At 56.1% G+C, this 20392-nt stretch overlaps 9 protein-coding genes across 9 annotated transcripts; 6 read left to right on the top strand and 3 right to left on the bottom strand.

Annotated features, from left to right (window-relative positions):
- Positions 1-1139: 1139 nt before the first annotated feature.
- Positions 1140-4245, top strand: F5Z01DRAFT_693714 (chitin synthase-domain-containing protein; the record flags this gene model as incomplete). Its single annotated transcript, XM_046266226.1, has 3 exons — positions 1140-1220; positions 1278-2936; positions 2985-4245. 3 exons carry the CDS (start codon positions 1140-1142, stop codon positions 3750-3752), a joined length of 2508 nt encoding a protein of 835 aa, XP_046114675.1. The 3' UTR covers positions 3753-4245.
- Positions 4246-5446: 1201 nt separating this feature from the next.
- Positions 5447-7305, top strand: F5Z01DRAFT_665198 (uncharacterized protein; the record flags this gene model as incomplete). Its single annotated transcript, XM_046264147.1, has 6 exons — positions 5447-5833; positions 5902-5966; positions 6030-6698; positions 6762-6933; positions 7008-7181; positions 7236-7305. Exons 1-6 carry the CDS (start codon positions 5619-5621, stop codon positions 7300-7302), a joined length of 1362 nt encoding a protein of 453 aa, XP_046114674.1. The 5' UTR covers positions 5447-5618.
- Positions 7306-7492: 187 nt separating this feature from the next.
- On the bottom strand, positions 7493-8723 carry F5Z01DRAFT_677570 (uncharacterized protein; the record flags this gene model as incomplete). The annotated part of the gene is made up of 2 exons (XM_046265368.1): positions 7493-8571; positions 8627-8723. The coding sequence occupies 2 exons, from the start codon at positions 8721-8723 to the stop codon at positions 7493-7495; spliced, it is 1176 nt and encodes a 391-aa protein (XP_046114673.1).
- Positions 8724-10800: 2077 nt separating this feature from the next.
- F5Z01DRAFT_639984 (uncharacterized protein) lies at positions 10801-11427 on the bottom strand (the record flags this gene model as incomplete). The annotated part of the gene is made up of 1 exon (XM_046262486.1): positions 10801-11427. The coding sequence occupies one exon, from the start codon at positions 11425-11427 to the stop codon at positions 10801-10803; it is 627 nt and encodes a 208-aa protein (XP_046114672.1).
- A 536-nt stretch (positions 11428-11963) lies between these two features.
- F5Z01DRAFT_665191 (uncharacterized protein) lies at positions 11964-13218 on the top strand. The gene is made up of 3 exons (XM_046264146.1): positions 11964-12468; positions 12527-12590; positions 12647-13218. Exons 1-3 carry the CDS (start codon positions 12355-12357, stop codon positions 12844-12846), a joined length of 378 nt encoding a protein of 125 aa, XP_046114671.1. The 5' UTR covers positions 11964-12354; the 3' UTR covers positions 12847-13218.
- Positions 13170-14162, top strand: F5Z01DRAFT_347331 (ribosomal protein L34e-domain-containing protein). The gene is made up of 3 exons (XM_046259244.1): positions 13170-13411; positions 13536-13659; positions 13849-14162. Exons 1-3 carry the CDS (start codon positions 13374-13376, stop codon positions 14035-14037), a joined length of 351 nt encoding a protein of 116 aa, XP_046114670.1. The 5' UTR covers positions 13170-13373; the 3' UTR covers positions 14038-14162.
- A 444-nt stretch (positions 14163-14606) lies between these two features.
- On the top strand, positions 14607-15634 carry F5Z01DRAFT_347262 (uncharacterized protein). Its single transcript, XM_046259243.1, has 2 exons — positions 14607-15140; positions 15210-15634. Exons 1-2 carry the CDS (start codon positions 14702-14704, stop codon positions 15452-15454), a joined length of 684 nt encoding a protein of 227 aa, XP_046114669.1. The 5' UTR covers positions 14607-14701; the 3' UTR covers positions 15455-15634.
- Positions 15635-16242: 608 nt separating this feature from the next.
- F5Z01DRAFT_347188 (uncharacterized protein) lies at positions 16243-18368 on the top strand. The gene has a single exon (XM_046259242.1). It carries the CDS (start codon positions 16384-16386, stop codon positions 18232-18234), a length of 1851 nt encoding a protein of 616 aa, XP_046114668.1. The 5' UTR covers positions 16243-16383; the 3' UTR covers positions 18235-18368.
- Positions 18332-20340, bottom strand: F5Z01DRAFT_665181 (alkaline-phosphatase-like protein). Its single transcript, XM_046264145.1, has 2 exons — positions 20202-20340; positions 18332-20149 (listed from the first exon to the last, which is right to left on the bottom strand). Exons 1-2 carry the CDS (start codon positions 20202-20204, stop codon positions 18503-18505), a joined length of 1650 nt encoding a protein of 549 aa, XP_046114667.1. The 5' UTR covers positions 20205-20340; the 3' UTR covers positions 18332-18502.
- Between the last annotated feature and the right edge of the window lie 52 nt (positions 20341-20392).

The raw sequence follows: 20392 nt of genomic DNA, 5'->3' as shown, positions 1-20392 counted from the left end.
AAGGCCGACCCGGGTTGTGCTTCCCAAACCTAGGAGTCGCTCGTTTGGCTTTTGTACAAGCGTCCAGGCCCGTCCACTAGTGACGCCCCGGGTGATCTTTTTCAAGTATGCCGGTGGCTGGCGACACAGCGCATCACGAAGCATGGGCACTTCTCTGTTGTCCGCCCGGGAGGCTGGGACACTGCGCGATCTACTTGAATATTGCCCGTTTCCGAAGCCTTGGTGGAGGACTAATGCTAGCTACGCATTTCGCGAGAAGCAATGTGAGGAGGCTACGAGCGTGCACACTGTACCTCGAGTACCTGAAACGGTGCCGACTCGCACAGGAGTGCCCAATTCCGGACGCATGGCAGCCTCCGCAGTCCGTACCTGAGCAGCACGAGACGGTAGCACAAACTTCCGTACTTGACTTAGGCATCTTTTTATGCTTGATCCAACACTACTAGCTGATCCTGTGGAGAGCTGAGATCGATCCCCGGGCCGTGACCCTGCCGCTTGGGCCGAGAGACCTGGACCTGGGCTGAGCTGGGCGGCCCATGAGCAATTGGGTCGTATTCACGGCTGCGCTGCCACCGTACCGGACGCAACAGCAGACAGGGTTGCGTTGCATTGCGTTGCGCTGGATCGAATCGCATCCATCAATCAATAGGTGGATCGCAGCCAGGGCACACACTGCAATGCAGTCTTTTGTCCCACCGACTTTACTTTGTTCCCCTCAGCCCTGAGCAAGCGATCAGCGCACCTATTAACCAGCGCCTGACTCAGTCAGCCACTACGGTCTGCGGGATCTCCAACAAGTTATTTTCGAACGTGCGCTACCGTGAACATGGACTAGAAATCCAAGGGGAGGGGGGGCGTGTGATATCTTTGTCTGTCTGTTTACAATGCGCCGCTGGGGGTCTGCTCTTCTCCTCCCCTTCGCTCCTCATGCGATGCAAACACACACAAACGCACTAACTACCTAAATCCCAGCTTACCCTTTAAAGACATTCGCATCGCCATGTTTTCAATGGTCCGTCGCTTTTGGGGGTGAGGTTGCCCCAACGGATCACCACTGTGACCAGTCTAGGTCTGTTGTCAACTCAACACCCATTGTCATCACTCTTTTGACTTTCTGTGTCTGAGTATCCGGGACGATAATGGGTTCAACTACAGATCAAAGACCACAGAGCAGCCTCTCTGCGGCCGTGGACCAGGGTGGCCTTGTGCAAAACACCAAGGTACGTGGCAGATCTTTTGCAAGCAGATAATCATGTTCCTGGTCATTGACTCTGTAGGACTCCCGCACACCGCCATTGGCACAGGGCGACTTGCAACCGCCTAGATTCACTGCGAATCGCCAGTATATTGCTCCCGGCAGGCTAGGTAAGGCCTCGCAATGGGACTCTGAGGAGTCGGACGCGAGCTCGTCGCGGAGACCAGCCCGCGGCGGCAACCCATTTGAGGATTATGAGGAGTCATCAGAAGGAACGCAGCCGTCAGCCAGCGTGTCGACCAGGACATCGATCGGCCAGACGCCCGATACCGCCGATGTGCTCCAGGCGCATACCGCCAGCAGCCACCGCGACTACTTCAAGCCTCGGGCACCACCAGCAAGAGACATTCAGCGACCAGGCAGCTCAGCTAGCAATGCTCGACGCCTGAGGAGAACATCGCGCTTCTCGAATGAGCGCAGCAGCAGCGAGTCTTCCCGCCCGGAGTCGTCAGAAGCCGCGGTTGCGGCGGAGCCGGCAATCACTGCTCTGCCGCAGGCTCATCTTCAGTCACCTACCCAACCTACCCAGCAGACTCAAACTACATCAGACCCATCGCCTGCAGCCGCCATCAAAGAAGCCAGCGATGTGCAGCGGGCCACGGACAAGATCATCCAGCGAGGCAAGCGCAAGATCACCTTCCAGAAGTATCTCTTCACATTTGGTCTCATCTGCCTGAACACGCTCTTCATCTTCTCCTCCTGGTACTGGTCGCGTTACTACTATGCATACCTGCCGTTCATCATGTTCCCACTGGCGCTCAACTGCACCATGATTGTCTCTCTGATGGTGTTCAAGCTCCGCAACGTCATCCGACCCGAGCCCATCATCGAGCCTGACCACACGGAAGACCTGGTCTACATTATGCCCTGCTACAACGAGACGTTTGAAGAGTGCAGCCACTCGCTCGACTCGCTCGTGGACCAGGTCGGCATTGAGCACCACAAGCGGGGCATGATGGTTGTTTGCGACGGGCGTGTGCGCGGGCCCGGGATGGAGAAGACAACCGGCGACTATCTCTTGGAAGACATCTTTGTCAACCGCACCCATCACGAGAGAATCCGCGGCGCATATCGGGGATGGAATGGCATGAGCATGGACATTGAGGTAGCGCACGGCCACTACAAGGGCGTGCCCTACTACTGCATCGTCAAGGAGCAGAACCAAGGCAAGCGTGACAGTCTGATTGTGGTCCGCTCGTTCCTCCACAAGTTCAACCAGCGACGAAACAACCCCTCGCACATCTTTTCACCAGAGTTCTTCAACTCCATTACCAGCTGGCTGACCGAGTCCGTCCAAGTCGACCAGGTGGATCATCTGGTGGGCATGGACGCTGACACCATCTTTGACAAGCACTGTGTGGCCCAGCTGCTCAAGGAGTCCAAGTATCCCAATACCGTGGGCGTCTGTGGATTTGTGGCCGTCGACTTTTCGGGTGGCAACTGGAACATCTGGCGCCTGTACCAAAACGCCGAGTACACCATTGCGCAGTGCCTGCGGCGTCTCCATCAGTCCATGGTCACCAAGAAGGTCTCGTGTCTGCCTGGCTGCTGCCAGCTGCTCAAGATCTGCGAGTACACGTGTGGCGACAAGGTCCTGGTGGATCTGTTCGGATACCACCCTGCTCCCATGGATGGCATGCTCAAGCAGATCCGGGCGACGGCGTCGGAAGACCGCAATCATGTGAGTGACACTCAAGGACGCCACTGAGGTACCACAGTCCACTAACAGATACAAAAGGTCTGTCTGATGCTCACGACCCATCCGGAAGCGCAGACTCGCCAGGCCCTGCGAGCGCATGCATATACGGACGTGCCCAAGACATGGAGCGTCTTCCTATCGCAGCGTCGACGCTGGACACTGGGCGCGACGAGCAACGACCTCCTACTCATGGTGTCACGACACTGCCAGTGGTTCGAGCGCATCCTTGCGCTCTGTAACGTCCTGGTCTGGTGCCTCTGCGCGTTCATCGTGGCGGCGATTGGCTGCATGATTGTGGCCTTCATGTCCCAGCCGTGGTGGATCATCCTGGCTTTTGCGAGCGTCATGATCATCCCGCTCCTCTACTACATTATGATTGCGGTGTGGCACCCGCGTAACATGCGCGAGCGCGTGCAGTACCTCGCCGGGCTGGCCATCTTTGTCATCTGCGGGCCGTTCCTCAACATCTTTGTCATGCTCTTTGCTGTCTGGAACATGGACAGCTTCGGCTGGGGCAAGACGCGTCTCGTGGTAGCCGAGGAGGTCAAGGAGAAGATGGCGGCGGACAACAATAGCCCCAACAACAATAACAGCCATAACAGCGATTCTGGACCCGGCTCTTCGGGCGCCGGCACCGGAAATGCACTGAACGAAAAGACGACGGCCCCTGCCTCCGCACCGCAGCCTTTGCTGACCGGCCGGCCGCGTGATGAAGAGGCTGCACTGGACACGCTCTTCGCAAGGCCGCGAGCAGCGCATGCACCAGTGACATCACCCGCACCCGTGGCCGCACGATAACCCGAGACGGGGCATACGAGTTTTTGAAATGCGGAAGAGCCCTTGGACGTATCACAACTTGGGGGTCGTTGTTTGTGTTTGTGTTTGCGTTGCACAGAAAATGTACGGAAATAGTAATGGATTTTAGAAAGACCCGAAGATATAGAGTTCGTGTTCACCACGCACCTGCTGGTGATGGTTATGATTTTATCGTGAGATGGTTTTTTGTCTCGGTGAGGCATCTGGGGATAGTGTCCGTGTCTTGTGATTCGCCGGATTCGCTGGCGGCCGCCCAAACGGGTAATTGAGCCAGCGTGCTGCTACAGTGGCCTCTCTGGCACTTTGCTCAGGACACGACACGTGCGACAATGTGTTGCGTTTCTCGCGAGATGTCATTGTGCGGGATTGGACGTATTGGCATGGCTTGAGCGCCCTTTCGTCTTGGACCTTGCATAAGCCCAGGCACTCTATTCAAGTCTGGTAGCGAGCCATCCAGATCCCCTTCTCCAAGAAATCTTCCTTTGCAATTGTTCTCTGAGGGACAGGCAGGGGCTGGAACAAATTGACACAGGGTGGAGAAGATGGAGTTGGGGGTGCGGGAGAGACAAAGAAAGGCTCCGACCAACTAATTTAGCGCAGCTTTGAATAAGTGTCACGAACAGGGGTCGAGGCTCCAGCTTTCAAAGTCATCCAGTAGTGCCCTTATTTGAGTGTCACGAAGAAAAGAGACATTAATGTCGATCTGCGCACGCCTAAACTCCGCTTGACGTAACTCGTAGTCGAGACATGGACCTCTTCCTATTGCCAATCACCGACACGGGTAGCACAGCGTCAGTTGTACTTGCTCAAGGGCAATTGATTCTCTTCCGATCTCGTATTCAAGTAGTCGTTGGAAGAGCCTTCGGGATATGCAGGTCCCGGTGCGCGGCTGGGGCCTGTTGTGCACTCGCTCGCTGCATGTCTCGACAGAATTGGCTGAAGAACCAGGTGAGCACAGCTGCTCCTCCATGGCTTGGATTGTGCAAACGTTCAAGCATAGTGAGGCTGCGGTATGCGAAGCACGAGAAGTACGCAGGTCGACACAGCCTTCGTCGATCACTTCGGGGGGCTGCGTGGGGAAGAAGCACAAAGCAGACAGGGAGTGTGCAGAAAAGATGCCGCTCTACGACTACCTGACCTAGCTGCCTATGCCTTATAGGTGCCTATACGACCTGCACGCCTTGCTTACGTGTCTTGGCTTTCATTTTCCCTCCCAGCAATGCGTGGACTAGTTGTGCACTGACCTATAGGTCAGTGCATGATGGGGTAGACTATTCTCGTGCTATTTCTGATTTTCTTCCCCATGTCTCCTTGAGCCTATTGTCCACAACAAGGTGGCGTGGCCCTTGCTCGGCCGACGTTGCAATTCATGGCGTCCATGCAGCAGTAGCCTCGCCTCCTCGTGGCCTGCACTGGACGTGCGTGAATACGATCCATGCCAGCGGGGTTGAGCTGCGTGGCGTCTTGATTTCCTCCATTCATTCTCGGGGTATCAGTGCGTAATGAAATATACGTAGATCCTGGCAAATGCAGACCGGCGCTGATCTCGGCCGTAGCTTGCATTTCATGGGCAGTTCCGAATGGTCAATTATCGTCGTGTCGTGAGCTGAATGATCAAATCTGACCATCCATCCACCTTTTCCCTTCTTCCCCGTCCTTGTTTCTTTCATCCACCAAGGAAGCAGCTGAAAGGCACACGTTCTCCCCATTCCTCGTGCCATTGCGCTCTTGGTCCTGCTGTGTGATCAGTGTCCTCGATACACGCAGCACAAACCCCTTCCAAAACGGTATCACCACACTCGTCACCCTCGCTTACTCGCCGAGTAGCTTGTACCAAGGTTCCTAAACATGCGGTACTCCATGATCATCGTTGCGGCCTCGCTCGCCTCCAGTGTTCTCGGCAGCCCAAGGTTGCTCGCCAAGAGAACAACCTGTGGCCAAGGCCTTGGTGGTTGCGCTCCAGGTGAATGCTGCTCAGAAGGCGGTTACTGTGGTACGGCTACGGACTACTGCAAGAGCCCAGCCTGTCAGATTCCGTACAGTGATGGCAATTGCGACGCTGAGTGAGTTTGAACACGCCAGGTTACCTGGCTGGGAGGGGGTTGGATCGTGCTGCTGACGATGGCTATAGTGAGAAGCCTTGCGGTGCCTCAACTGAGGACTACCCGCGCACCAAGGCGGGATCTGCACCTTATGGTATGTCATTCCAAAATTACGGACACTTGGTAGCCTCGGGAGTAGCCGTGCTGACTCCATAAGACACAATCATCAAGTCGTGCACAGAACCCAACGTCGTGGCACTCACCTTTGACGACGGCCCGTACCTGTACACGTCCAGCCTCCTCGACACGCTGCGCGAGCAGAATGTCAAGGCCACCTTCTTTATCAACGGCAACAACAATGGCAAGGGCCGCATTGACGACCCGGCAAACCCATGGGCTGCCATCATACAGCGTACCTATGCCGAGGGCCACCAGATCGCCTCGCACACATGGACACACGAGGATCTCAGCCTGGCCGACAGCGACCGCCGCACAAAGGAGATTGTCTACAATGAAATGGCCCTCCGCAACATCCTCGGCTTCTTCCCCACCTACATGCGCCCGCCTCGTGGCAGCTGCACGCGCGCCTCTGGCAGTCTGGACCGCCTCACGGAACTGGGCTACCACATTGTCAACTGGGACCTCGACACCAAGGACTATTTGAACGACAGCCCTGACGCCATTCAGAAGAGCAAGGACCTCTTTGACGAAGGCTTCAACGGCACTGCGTCGCCGATTGTGCTTTCGCATGATACCCATGAGCAGACGGTCGTCACGTTGGTGGAGTACATGATCAGCGCCGTCAAGGCCAAGGGCTTCAACCTTGTGACGGTCGGCGAGTGCCTGGGTGACGACGAGGCCAACTGGTACACACAGGCGCCTGCCAGTGAGTGCCGCTTGTCCTCTTAACAGCGACTGTGCGTTTGAAGCGGCTGACTTTGGTTTGAAGGCTCAGAGTGCTCCATTCCGGGAGGAAATCCGGAGACAACCCCAGGGGATGATGGCAACAACGACGGCGACCTTGCGCCCTCCAAGGATGGTACCTGCGGAGAGCGTAGCCAGGGCAAGTATACGTGCAAGGGCTCTGACTACGGTGACTGTTGTTCCTACAACGGCTTTTGGTGAGATACACCCCTCCCCTTGCTCTACGAGACGCGCATGGGTGGAATAGCCACGAATGCTCACACCCACGCAGCGGCGGGACCTCTGGATACTGTGACGGCGGCTGCCAGACGGACTTTGGCAGCTGCAACAAGTATGAGTGCGGCGACGACCTCATCGTCTCGGAGAACGGCCTCTGTGGCAGCGATACCTTTCAAACCTGCTTGGGATCAGTGTATGGCAACTGCTGCTCCAAGCATGGCAACTGGTACGTGAAACTTTGTGTTCTGGTACTTACAGACGTATATTGACTTGCTGAAAGTGGCGAAACCGAGGCCTACTGTGCTTCCGACGATGGCTGTCAGGTGGAATGGGGCCAATGTTCCTGAGAGACGATGATGAGATCTACTCATGCACCGATGGGTTCGTGAGAGTCTTACGGGTTTGTTTAATATTCTTATAGTCGACGGTAATGAGCGAATACGGTATCACAAGTTTCCACACGCTGTCCAGCTTCACTCGCGGCTCATGTTTCCCACCCGAATCCGAGTCAGTGTCTCTCGGAACATTTCTAGGCCCCTAGCCTTTCAATTGCGAGATCTGTCTCTCCTTCTTCTCCTTCTCAGCCCTTTCGCGCCTCTGCTCATACAACCGGCCAAGTTTGCCCCTGTAGCGCCACAACGTCCACAGCAACGCTGTCAGGAACGTGATGGGAATGGCAAAGGCCCAGTAAATCCAGAACTTCCCCGACATCATCCACTCGCCGCCATTCGAGGAAGAGAACGTGGTCGAGAAGATGGCCGCCACAAACGTGGCGGGCAGAAACAGGAGCGTCACAAAGGCCACCGTCTTCATGGCGTCGCTGTCCGCCTTGGTGACCTTGTTGAACTCGAGCTGGATCTGGTTGGTCAGCCGTTCCTTGTTGGCCATGGCCCGGCCCAGGGTCGATTCGAAGAAGTTCTCATAGTACCGGAACTTTTCTTCGTTGTGGTAAAACGCACTGCGCCTGTCCCTTTCTGCGTTCTTCCCATCTGTCAGGGCCTTGACAGCAGCTAGGCCGGACGCTTCAAGTTGCGCAATGTCGTGGCCCTGGGTGTCTGCAGTCTCGTTCCCCAGGACGCTGTCTCGCTGTGCTTTGGCTCGGGCCCAATCAGCCTGGTCAAGAATGTGACGTTGCTCCTCAGTCTCCTCTGTGTGCACTTGGGCGAAGCGAGCGCCAAGCGTCTCGTGGCTGCTCATGATACTGTGTATCGTTTTGATCGACGTTTGCAAGGTCTCCATGCTGTGTGTCGCGTGACGGAGGATATTATGGAGCGTGTCAAAATACGTGACAGAGGTTGTGAGACCCTCGCCCATATCCTTCCTCGTCTCGGCTTCCCGTGTCAGATCCCTGATCTGCCAGACGGAGGTGTCTTGCACAGCGATGAGATCTTCGAAGACTTGTCCATAGACCCAGAATGGGTCCTTGAGATGACTCTTGTCTTTGGGCACGTTGATGAGCAACTTGGCCGCGATCTTCTCGCTGACTTGCGGTTTGGGATCAAAAAGAACAATCTTGGTGGCGCCTGACGACCGCCAGTCGACAAGCATATTTATCTTATACCAATAGTACTTGTGTACATCGTTTTGTACCTTGACTTGCAGACGAAGCCAGGATACTGGAGCCAATGTTAGCACAAGTGACCCTGTTGTCGCGTTATCATTTTCACTGACCTACAGATGAGCCGCCCTCGCTCTCGATGCCATGACTCTCACAGCCAAAGTGGCCACTGGCATTCTTGTTGTGCTCTGACCACCAAAACTGTGGCATGTTGTATTTTTCCGTGAATGCCGTCTGGCATCCGCACTTTGAAAAGTGACAGCGGGTCCATTTGGTGTTCAAGGACAAGTTCGTCCGGGCTTGGGCTGCTTTGACTATACTTTGTCATTCTAAGCGTGTTGCCTTGTGGCAATAAGGGGGAAAGTAGACCTACACCAAGCTGACCGTCTCCTTTTCAACCACCTCCCACACGGGTTGTAGGCAGGCTTCCTGATTACGTGGCTTGCGTATGTCGGTATCTTTATGCTCCTTCCAGCCAGGTCCATCTCCTAGCTTTGCGTCAGTCATCTGCGCGCGGGACATTGACGAGGGTAGCGCACCTTCGCTCCAGGTATAGAAAGGCTTGTACACGCAGGTATCGCCCTCCGCTAACTCAGTCTTGCGGTTCTGTGCCATGTTTGGCAGCTCGACAGCCGCCGTAGCAATTGACATTTGTACTTTGTCCAGGGACGCGACAAGAAGAGGCCCAAGCTACACAGGGGAAATACTTCAATGCCATCTCACCCGTATAGGGTCATCTTTAACATCTCACAGAGTCCCAGCCCAAGAAGGAGGCTGTGCGTTGCTGGCAACCACATGTGCACTTTGCTTCTCTCCAGCCCCGCGTAAGCGCTGCCACAGCCCCCAGCGGCTCGGGGCTCGAAGTGCAGATGCCCACATGACCGTCGGCTCCAGCCTCATCCTCATGAGAATTCAGGGCTCATTGCTCCTCGGAAGACTCTGTCAGCCTCATGGTTTTCGTCGCATCGCATATTTTCTGCACATCCAGGCGCCTCTAGTGGACTGTGGTGGCTCTAGGGAGCCAGCAAGGTCAACACCTGGTGCACTTTTTGGGGTGCGTGCATCCCAGTCGGTTGTTGCTCATGCAGCCGCTTATTGGCGTGTAGATGAAACCCTAAAGATCCTCGGCGTTTAATTTGACCAGTCCATTTGACCAGCGGCGTCCTTGTAAAAGTGAAGTGTTGGGCAGGACTGCCCCGAGGAGGATAGAGGCCCGATCGCGCTGTATTATCCGATACCGAACAGAGATCCGGATGCCCGACCATTGGCGTCGAGGCGAGCCCATCTCATAGGCCTTTGAAATGCATGTTCGACAGATGCTGGCTGGCGCATGTATGTATGTATACGCACAGAGGTCCGCGCACACGAAACTGCGACTGATCGTCGCGCCCGGCTCGAGCAGCTGCAGCCTGGACACCGAGGCAAACGGTGTTGGTGATGACTTGATTGCCCACCGTGACCGTGCGTTTAGTTGAGCCCCTCGCCGCTCCAGCCTGGAGGGTCCCTGGTCCGCGCCATCATGTGTCCAGAAGCATTGACATCCAGTAGCGCGGATTCGTGAGTCGATATGACATGTGTGTGTGTGTGCATGGAGTAGCAATCGCACAGTCGAAGCCCATGGGGCTGTCTTTTCGTAGGTCAAGTTTTCGTAGGTCAGGTACAAGACAGCGGTTGTTGATCAAAAGAAGGTACAATAGCATGTAGGTAGTCTGAGTGAAGTCAGTGATCACGCGTTAGCATTTTGACTGCTTGGCGCGGTTACACCACCAGTCGATCTGAGGAACGCGAGCAGACTTGATTATTGGCTGTGACGCATGGGCTCTTTTGCAAAACGGCGGTGAGTGGGCAGGAAGCCCGAGCAGTGAAGAGAAGTCTAGAAATGTGCCATTGCACTATGGACAATCTCCCAGTCAGTATGAACCAGGACCTCTCCATCTGATTCCTGACACAGAACCCGTATAACAAGACAGAGAAAGCAGTGCTAGCAGAAAAACACGCCTTCAAATCCATACCACGCCTGAACAAGGGTGAAAGCGACCGGAGAGATAGTATAGCCATCCCTTATAACGCCAAAGCAAAGTCCTCCGTAACCATTACCATCCATCCGAGCAAAGTCGGAACAACAAACAGGGAATTCTTCTTCTGTAGCCTTGCCAGTAGCCCCTAGGCAAGCGTCGATGCCCTATTGAATTACCATTCCCTCACCATCAGCAGTGACCGCATCCTCGGGCAAAGCGGGTGTCGAGAAAGGCAGATGAGCGGGTGGCGCTTGTGGATTGTGGTCACCCTACATCACCTGCGAGGCCAGCAAGCGCTGCTCCACCACGTCGTCCATGGGCAAGCCATCCATGCGCGGGCCCTCTATTTGATGCATGCGTTGCTCCAGATTCTGGAAGCGTGGCTCGTAGCTTCCCGAGCGCGCCTCGAGGTGCTCCATGCGCTTCTCAATCATGTCCAGTCGCTGCTCGATCCGGCCCAGCCCATTCATCATGTCGTGGCTCAGGCGATCAATCTTGTTTGTAAAGGAGCGGATGAACGTCGCGGTGGGTGCACTCTCTGTGGTCTGGGGCCCGTTGGGTTGGCGAGGCTCGTGATTGTGACGGGCTTCTTGCAGCGCAAAGCGCCATTGGTTACCGAGCTGCACCTCGCATACCGCTTTCGCGCGAAAGGGACAGTCGATCTTGCGCGTCGAGGGGTTGCGCTTCTTGGCCGTGCTGTTGTACTTGACGCCGCCGCGGTCGCAGACGAGGTCGTATCGGGTAGGCTTGCCGTCGCGGTAGTTGGAGGCGCGCAGCTTGACGATGCCGTAGCCCTGGTCCTTGGCGGCGTGCTGGACGGACGCCATGAGGTCTTCAAAGGTGCGGAAGATGCCTTCGGACGGGGGCGCGAGTTGGGCCGGCGGCGTGCCGGCCATCTGGACTGGGTACGACGTGCTGGCGGGTCTTCAAGGCTGGCCGCCTTGGATGGCACGACGGGGAAAAAGGGTTGGGTCGTTTCCGGATGGGAAACCAGAGAACCAGGCCTGCGAAACAGAGTCGAGGCTCTGTGGCGCTGCGAAAGTGCGCAGGAGCCCAGATATAGGGAGCAAAATGGGAAGATTCGGACTTGGAGAGCAGACCGGGCTGCGCGCGTTGGCAGTCGCGATGCGGCGGCAGGTGAATGGATCCGATGAGGCTGGGCTGTGAGAGTTTTTCCAATCCGCACTGTTGAAGGAGGCAAGGATGCTTGTTTTGCTCGCGCTGGCACGAGCTTGTTCACAGTGAAGGAAGGCAGTGTTTTTGATTGGTCGACACGTCATCCAAAGCGGGTCACTGGGTCCGGTCGGCGCTGCCCAGCTGCAGGCTGCATCTTGTCGTACTGTAAGAATGAGCTAATGCGACGGAGCTCAGGCCTCTATCAAGGGTAGAATATAAGCGTTGCTGCAAGGTCGAGTCAATTGATATTGAGCTAGAACGGCGAGCTGCATCAATATTGTGGAAGTACCTCATGGCCATTTATTAGATGGTTGTCGAGGCATGACCAGCAGGGTACCTCCTGGTCAAGAGCCTGTTGCGGCACGTGACATACTGTGTCCTGCCATCGCGAGGTGAGCCTCTGAACTTGAGAGACTCAATAAATCGTCCGTCTATTCAAGTCACTGCATTTATGTGTGAGACAACGAATCGCTGAGGGGACTATGTGACCTTTTTGTCTTTGCGCAAACACATTGAGCGCAAACACTTTGCACTGAATCCAAGAAACCGTACGCGCAGCGTTGAGCGCAGACGTACGTACCCTGTCCGGCACCGACTTGTGGCCATCCTCACGCGCTCTTGAAGCATCGCCCATCAACATTCCTACCATGGCGCAACAAGGGAATGGTACTCAGAATGGAGCGCCTAGCGGTGTTTCCGAGTCTTGGGAAGAACCTCGTTTGTTGGAAGGCATGCAGCAGCTCAACATCCTTCATGCCAAGGTACGCAGGTTCCGTCATGAACTTGATACAAGGACTGACCATGGGTCGGCTCGATCAGGTCCGTAATATGAGGGAGACAATTCCAAAGATGCTGGAGCCACTGATGCATCAATACTCAACACGTAAGTCTGGGCATTCTCATTCTACGACAGCCTCAAAGATTAACCTGTGACTACAGCGGAGGCCGCCTACCAAGCATTCATCAAGGCGGTCCAAGATGCCCAGGCCGATCTTTCTGACTTTACTGAGCTCATGCGTCATGAGGACAGCAAGGCCGTGCTGGCCAAGGCGAAAGAAAGCCGGGAGCAAGATCCTGAAGGCATCAAGCAATGGGACTATACTGAACATCCAGATTGGTTCGACGGCAAGAAGACATGAAGACAAGGGCACTTGAAGGTTTAATCGGACGGCACGGAAGGGCGCAACTGGTTATGGAGATTGGTTTCACGCATTTATTTGCATGCGATAGCACAGATACCCAACACTTGGTTCGTTTCGCATCTACCGGTTCTTTGACTCTGCATAGCTGCTCCGCTTAGTGAACATGATCCAGTAGCATAGCGCAACATGCAATGCTCGTCTCGTCTCTTGAAGATGACAGCCGGGGTAAGAAGTTACTGAATATGTGATTGTGTTGACAGAACATTGGACATGAGGCTGCGCGCTGAGAACTGCCCCGCCACCTTCACCGAGCTCTGACCGAGATCAGGGTCGGTCGTGTCACGTGCAGGACAGGTCGGCCCCTCCCACGCCCTCTCATTCGCCAGATCCAGAGGGCAGCCCCAAATTCCGCCCACACAAGATTTTGCACCAAATCTTCGAAAACCCTCGTTCCCTTCTCGCGTGAAATCTCCCATTGATTGCATTTGTCGTTCAACAGTCGCCAACCACACAACACCGACACGATGCCTTCCCTCCGCGTTACCTACCGCCGCCGCAACGGGTGAGTCTACCGAACCCGACACAATTTCCGACATTGGCGACCGTTTCGCAATTGTTGCTGGTGGAGGGAATGAGTGGATGAGTTGGGAAAGAGGAACATTTTGGGCTGACTTGTGCTCGCACAGCTACAACACCCGGTCCAACAAGACCCGTGTCATTAAGACCCCCGGTGGTGACATCCGCCTGCTTCACATCAAGAAGCGCGGTACCGTCCCCAAGTGCGGTGACTGCGGCAGCAAGCTCTCTGGCGTAAGTTGCCTCGAACCGAACGAAGCCGGCATTCGACATGGATGAGGGGAAGGGCGACATGGACCATTGGGAACGGGATGGACATTGAAGCATCAAACGCCATGGCTCACCTCGCGCCCTCCTCACTCCGACCGTCGCCGCTTCGCAATACTGTCTTGCTGGATCGCAATGCTGACCATGACCACACAGATCCCCGCTCTCCGCCCCCGCGAGTACTCCCAGATCTCCAAGCCCAAGAAGACCGTCCAGCGTGCCTACGGTGGCTCGAGGTGCGGTAACTGCGTCCGTGACCGCATCGTCCGCGCTTTCTTGATCGAGGAGCAGAAGATTGTCAAGAAGGTCTTGAAGGAGCAGGAGGCTTCGCAGAAGAAGAAATAAATGATGACTACCGATTACATTGCCTACAACAGCGATACACAACCCACACGGCAAATGTCTTATTTCGTCTCACGTTGATGATCCAAAACTGCGAAGGGAGGGGGAAGGAAGGATGGTAGAAGGAACTCTGAACGGACGGGGTTTCTTTTTCTACAGGGTGAAGGTGTCTTCAGGTTTCATTGTGCTTCGGTGTTCACAGGGACAAAAGGGACTGCATGATACATCAGCCAGCCTGGATGGGATGGCGGACTTACGCAATCTTTAGGGCTGCTACCACTTGGTGATTGGAATGAAAACAAACATCAAGTTGCACAGTTCGTTTGGGTGATGTTGCGCAGCGTGATGGACCTTGCCATACTGGTGCCCAACGACGCCATGTTACGATGAAGTCGACAACATGGACGCCATTTGTGAATGGAAAGTCAGCCTTCGGCCCATTTTTGACCATTGTTGAAGCGCGGTATCTACTTGTAAACTCCAATAGGCGCGTTGGCGTGATGTGACCGCTGCTCAGACAATTGCGACCGTTATGACGTGCAACTTTCGAAATTTATCATAGACTCACTTCCTTACCCAACGATCTACGTACCGCCACTTGCGACTCTCTGCCAACCGCCCTTCCACAGCATGCACCGTCCATTATAACACCTATCTACAACACACAATGCGCAGCCAAATACAACGTCAGGCCGCGCGTGCACTGCGGTGCTTCAGACACATCCCCGCTGCGCGCTTGCAATCGTCGACAGCTCCCATACAGCCCAGCCTACGATGCGCCGCTCTCCGATCAATATCGACAACCACGCGCCTCCGCACAGGCGAGGCGCCCCGTCCGGCGACAGACTTTGGCAGTCTTGATGTGCTGGGGAACACACCGGCGCCGTCCACGTCTGTAGACGTTTGCATGCACGACGGCTTCGGCCTGAACAGCAACGTCACGATCAGGGGAGGAGATGGTGCGCTACTGGTGTCGGGCGAGGCCTTCTCCTGGAGGCCATGGGCGGCACGCGGGGACGGTCAGATGACGATCTTGAACAAGAAGGGACAGGTTGAATTTTCGAAAGAAGCCTTTGGCGTCCTGGACCTGCTCTGGCCACGGCCTGGTACGGCTCCCTCTCCCCGACTATTGTTCCTTGTACACGTGTACGTACAGTGACTGACAGAAGCAACAGATCTCCTCATCATCGGCGTGGGTAAAGAGATTAGGCCGTTGAGCCCCGATACGAGCAAGATGCTGGCTTCGCTGGGTCTCAGGGTAGATGTGATGGACACGAGGAACGCGGCTGCTCAGTTCAACATGCTAGCTACGGAGAGAGGTGTTTCTGATGTTGCTGCTGCGCTGATTCCCATGGGCTGGAAGGAGGGTGTGGGAGCTGCCTTGCCTGAGGGTCATGACAAGGAGCAGGATCAGGAGTGATTGGGGGTGACTGTGTATGATTCTGTAAACTACGATAGTGCAGTGTATACTACTCGGAGCAAACAAGATATTTGGGTCGACCTTTTGACCTCGATCAAGCCATGTCTCCTCCAGTGGATATATCTCAACTTGGGCTAAATCTGAGGAACTTCAATTCACATTGTACTTGGACCACGATCCGATGACAACTTGGCAGACTTGTCGTTGAATAATATGAGTATGAAACCCGCGCGCAGAGAAAATTTCAACAATAAATCGTCTTTTTGCTTTCTCCATCACGTCCAGCATGGTGTTGCGTTCGAGTTATCACCTGTATATAGGGTATCCAAAACACACTGATGCGCTCTTCCAATGATAGCATCAGGTGGCTGCATGATGACGAGCGATTCGTCGAGGCTCGACAAGCTCGTGGAATGATTTAGTATTCGACGGCTTTCTCACTAACCCAACCCAATGCCAACAACCGCAAGGCCACTTTCCATGTTGATCCCAACGTCGACGAACGGATTCATTGACTGATTCCCCGTGCTGCACGGCATCGGCAGACCGTGCGCCGTACACACGCGTGCTTGAGCTTCTGGCTGTCGATCCGGTCAGTCGGGCGGCCCCAGCGCAGGGTTTGACACCCTGTATTACCAGTTGAGACATTGGGCACCTTTTGCGCCTGTTTACTCACATCATTCTACGCAACTGGGACTCATCACTCTATTACGATCGCCGCTCATTCTTCTATTCTTCGAGATACCCAACCTGTCTAGTCGCTTGCCTGCTTCCGTTCATTGATACCCAAAGCATTCAATCGTCGTCGTCCACTCTTTCGACTCGCCTGGTACTCTCACGACCAGTCGACTACGCTCAGTCTCACATCACAGGCTCACAGTCCTTCAACAGAGCAAACAACAGGACTGCCTGCGGCCATCTCGTCTCTCATGGATCCTCACGTCTTTGATCCTCACCTCACCGACCCAGATCTTCTCAAGAACCACTCCCAGTTCAGATCCTTCACCACCAGCAAGCACACGTACCCCAAGATAAGGGTCTTTTACCGGCAACACGCCAAAGCAGAGGAAATCTACCGCTCCAATGGCCCACTACCACTTCTCGTGTTTGTCCCTGGCTTGGGAGGTTCGGTAGCCCAGTTTCATCCGTTGCTGACCAGCCTCGTGGACCTGGCACCGTGCTTGGCCATTGACTATCCTGGCTGTGGGCGCTCTGAGTTTGCCCCGACGGCATGGGACGCCTACACATCCGAAGCGCTGGGAGAGTTGCTGGAGGTCATCATTGACGAGTACCGCGATAAAGAGGCCGAGCAGACCATTGTACTTGTCGGACATAGCATGGGCACGTCCTATGCTGCGTGGCTGGCCAACCCCAAAGTCGCGCACAAGACTGAGGTTGCCGACTTTGTGGTCGGTCTTGTTGGTATCTGCCCGGTGCCCGGACCGCTTGACGAGGATAAGGCTCTGTGGGCACGTCGGTTGATGTGGCTTCCCGGATGGCTGATGGATCTCCTTCGAGCGTGGGACGGCATGGGCGGGCTGCAGAGCCCCAGCGTCACCCGCTTCGTGGGCGAAGACGCAGACAACGAGCTGCGGCAGCTTCAGTACCGGTTCAACAAGCAGAGCCGGACACCCGTGTGGAGGCGCATGTTCTACGGCTACCTGCCAGAGTACCGGAACGGAAAGCCGGTCAACAGTCTCGCCGGGCTGGACATATGGGCCGGTGTCAAATGCCCCGTCTATCTCATCGCCGGCGCGGCAGACCATATAATACCCGCGGCGGATATGCAGAAGATTGTCGAGGCCGTCAAGGGCCACCCATCACAGTCCCCTACGACTGGTGAGGCCCTCGCGCCCGCGGCGGCCGCACCCGTAGATCTCTCCCTGAGCGTCGACGACCATCTGGTCCATGTCCCCCAGACAATCGACGACATCCGAGAGGAGGACTTTCAAAAGGTCAAACGAAACCCAGAATCCGACAACAGCCAGGATGACCCCTCGGACGATCCCTCCACGCCCCAGGAGCATCTGGCCGACGTCCCAGCGCAGTCGCGGCATCCACGCAGGTTCGTGCAGTCCACCGTCCTGCCAGCACCCGCCAACCACACCTGCCTATACATGCCAAGCCACTCGCGTGTGATCGCGGGCCTCATCTCCGACTTTCTCGCGTGCAGGGTGACCGGTCGTCTGTCGCTTGCGTGGCAGCTCCAGTACCTCTCGAGGGAGGGCAAGTGGGACGTCAAGAATCTCAACAAGTGGAAGTCGGTCCAGCCCGTGTCGGAGCCCATCGGGCCCCCCGGCGGCGCGCCCCTCTTCCGGGCGCTCAAGACGCTCCGCGAGGCCGACGAGGTGCACACGCCGCACAAGTTCACGGGCACCTGGCCGGGTCAGATCACCGACGTCGTCGACATCTCCAAGGACCAGCCCGTCTACGACCCGCGGGGCCTGGAGCGCGGGGGCATCCAGTACCACAAGTTCCCGACCGTGTCCAAGGTCCCGCCGCAGCCCGAGGAGATTGACGCCTTTATCAAGCTGATTGACAGCATTCGCGCGCGGCGCGCGGAGGAGGGCGCGACGGGGCTCATTGGGGTCCACTGCCACTACGGCTTCAACAGGACCGGGTACTTTATTGTGTGCTACTTGGTGGAGAGGTGCGGGATGACGGTCCATGAGAGCATCGAGACGTTTGCGAGGGCGCGACCTAACGGGATCCGACACTCGCACTTCCTGGACAGGCTGTACGTGCGGTACAATGTGGACGGCGCTGGAACGGGGCAATAAATTCACGGACTGGGAACAATGGCGTTTGTGTCAAAGCGTGGGATGGGATTTGGGAGGCGTTTAAGGAATGGGACTATGATTGCTTCCAAAAAGAGCCCTTGCTTATTCTTGTAGACTCATTCACAACGGCCGCAGAGGCATATCAATATGATCCGATTCGTTGTCTACATTCGCCGCGCTTGCAAGTCTTTATGTATATCTGTATGCTCTACGCTATTCTGGATGCGACCCCCCGTCCGTCAAACGCCCCGTAAACGATGCCAAGTCTTCACATGAAATAGTCATACGCCATGGACTCCACGTCCATGCTGCCCAAATCCATCTTCTCCTTCAGCTCCACGGTGATGGCCTCGACATCTACATCGAGGTACTCCCGCAAAAACGCGCCGACATCCGTGTTCTCAATGTTGCCCCTGATCGCTTCGGTCCCAGGCCCACCAGAGGAGTAGACGTTGACGTCCACGGCGGTGTGCCCATGCGTGCTCCAGCCGACATGGGCACGGAGGGAGATCATGGCCGAGAGAACGGTCAGTGCACCGGCTGGGTCTGCAGCGAGTACGTCGAGCTCCTCGTCAGACGAGTCGGTGATGCCGAGGCCCTTGACGATGATCTCGTCCTCGATCCAGTGCTTGAGCTTATCCTTGGACATGGCTGTGGCAAGGACATGCTCCTGAAGCTTGATGGCGAGGTGCTCACAGGACGCGGTGGCTTGCGCGAGCGCCTTGGGGTACCAGCCGTACACAGGCAGATGGCCGGGCTCCTGAAGCGCGGTGGCCAAACCACCCGTCTCGTGATCGCTGGTGGCGACCAGGACGGTCTCGGTGTCCGATCGCTCGATAAAGTCGAGGACGGCCTTGAAAGCGCGGTCGTACTCGATCACTTCGTGCACCTGCGTGGCAGGGTCGTTGATGTGGCCGGCGTGGTCGATGCGACTGCCCTCAATCATGAGGAAGAAGCCCATGTCGGAGTCCGCGGTAGCTAGCTCGAGGGACCGCAGGGCCACCTCGGTCATCTCGCTCAGCGAGGGGTAGACGTCGTTCATGTTGCGGCGGTCAAGCTCAAAGGGAATGTCCGCCCCCGCAAACAGACCCATGAAGGGGAAGTTGACCTTGTTACCGCTCTCCAGCTTGTCGAAAGCGGAGCGCGAGTCGGCGTAGGTCCAGTTGTACTTGTCCTGGGCCATCTTGGCCACGTCAATGTCGTCCATGCGGCAGCTGCCCTCGGTGGTGTTGGGCAGGAAGTGGCAGCGACCACCACCCAGCATGAGGTCGACCGTGCGCCCAAGGACGCCGTCTCCGACCTCTTGTAGGGCAATGTCATCCTCCAAGGCGCGGAACAAGACATGGCTGGCGAAGCAGGCGGGCGTGGCGTCGGTGATATCGGTGGTGACCGTCAGCCCGGTCATGTAGCCAGCGCGCTTGGCCGCCTCCAGGACACTGCCGCATGGCTGGTAGTCGGGCGTCACCGAGATGGCGCCATTGTAGCTCTTCTTGCCGCAGGAGAAGGCCGTCGCGCCGGCCGCGCTGTCGGTGACCAGCGAGCTGCTTGAGCGCGTACGGCTCGAGCCCCAGAAGTGTTGGTCGAGAACGAGCGTGTCGTTGATGGGCAGGCCGTCGACGTGTTGTCGGAAGCTCCTCGTCAACGAGAGCGAGGCAGGGCCCATGCCGTCCGACACCATGAACACGAGATTGCGCTTGGGCGCGCCATTGTTGTTGTCGCGATCCCGGTTGCCGCGGTCGGTCTGTTGGCTGTGTTGCACCCAGACGGCGAGGACGATGACAGCCGCTGTGGCAAGGAGGGCCCAGATGAAGAGCCCAATCTCTCTCGCCCGCGAGGATCGTCTGGAGGTCTTGTCGTTGGAGGCACCGGTCTGAGGGGAGCCCTCACTGGAGAGGAGGGGATCGTTCTCGGAAGGCTGCTCTATTAATTAGATTGAATTCAGCCAAACTGGAGAACTTCCGTCTTACCATGATGCTGCTTGCGCGACAATGTCCACTGAAATGAGCGGTTGGAGGACTGGATCCAGTCAAGGAAAGGAGGAAAAGACAAACCAGGCCAGGGCAGCCTGGGCAGCTGCGGTTACGTATCGGAGCCGGCAGATGATGTTGACGATGATGATGCTTTTATGCACGCATAGCAGGGGCCTATTTGGGGTCTG

Source organism: Emericellopsis atlantica (genome assembly GCF_019669845.1).
Source record: "Emericellopsis atlantica unplaced genomic scaffold F5Z01scaffold_33, whole genome shotgun sequence".
Lineage (NCBI taxonomy): Eukaryota > Fungi > Ascomycota > Sordariomycetes > Hypocreales > Bionectriaceae > Emericellopsis > Emericellopsis atlantica.
The sequence above is the reverse complement of the archived record's forward strand: the minus strand, read 5'-3'. Positions and strand labels throughout refer to the sequence as shown.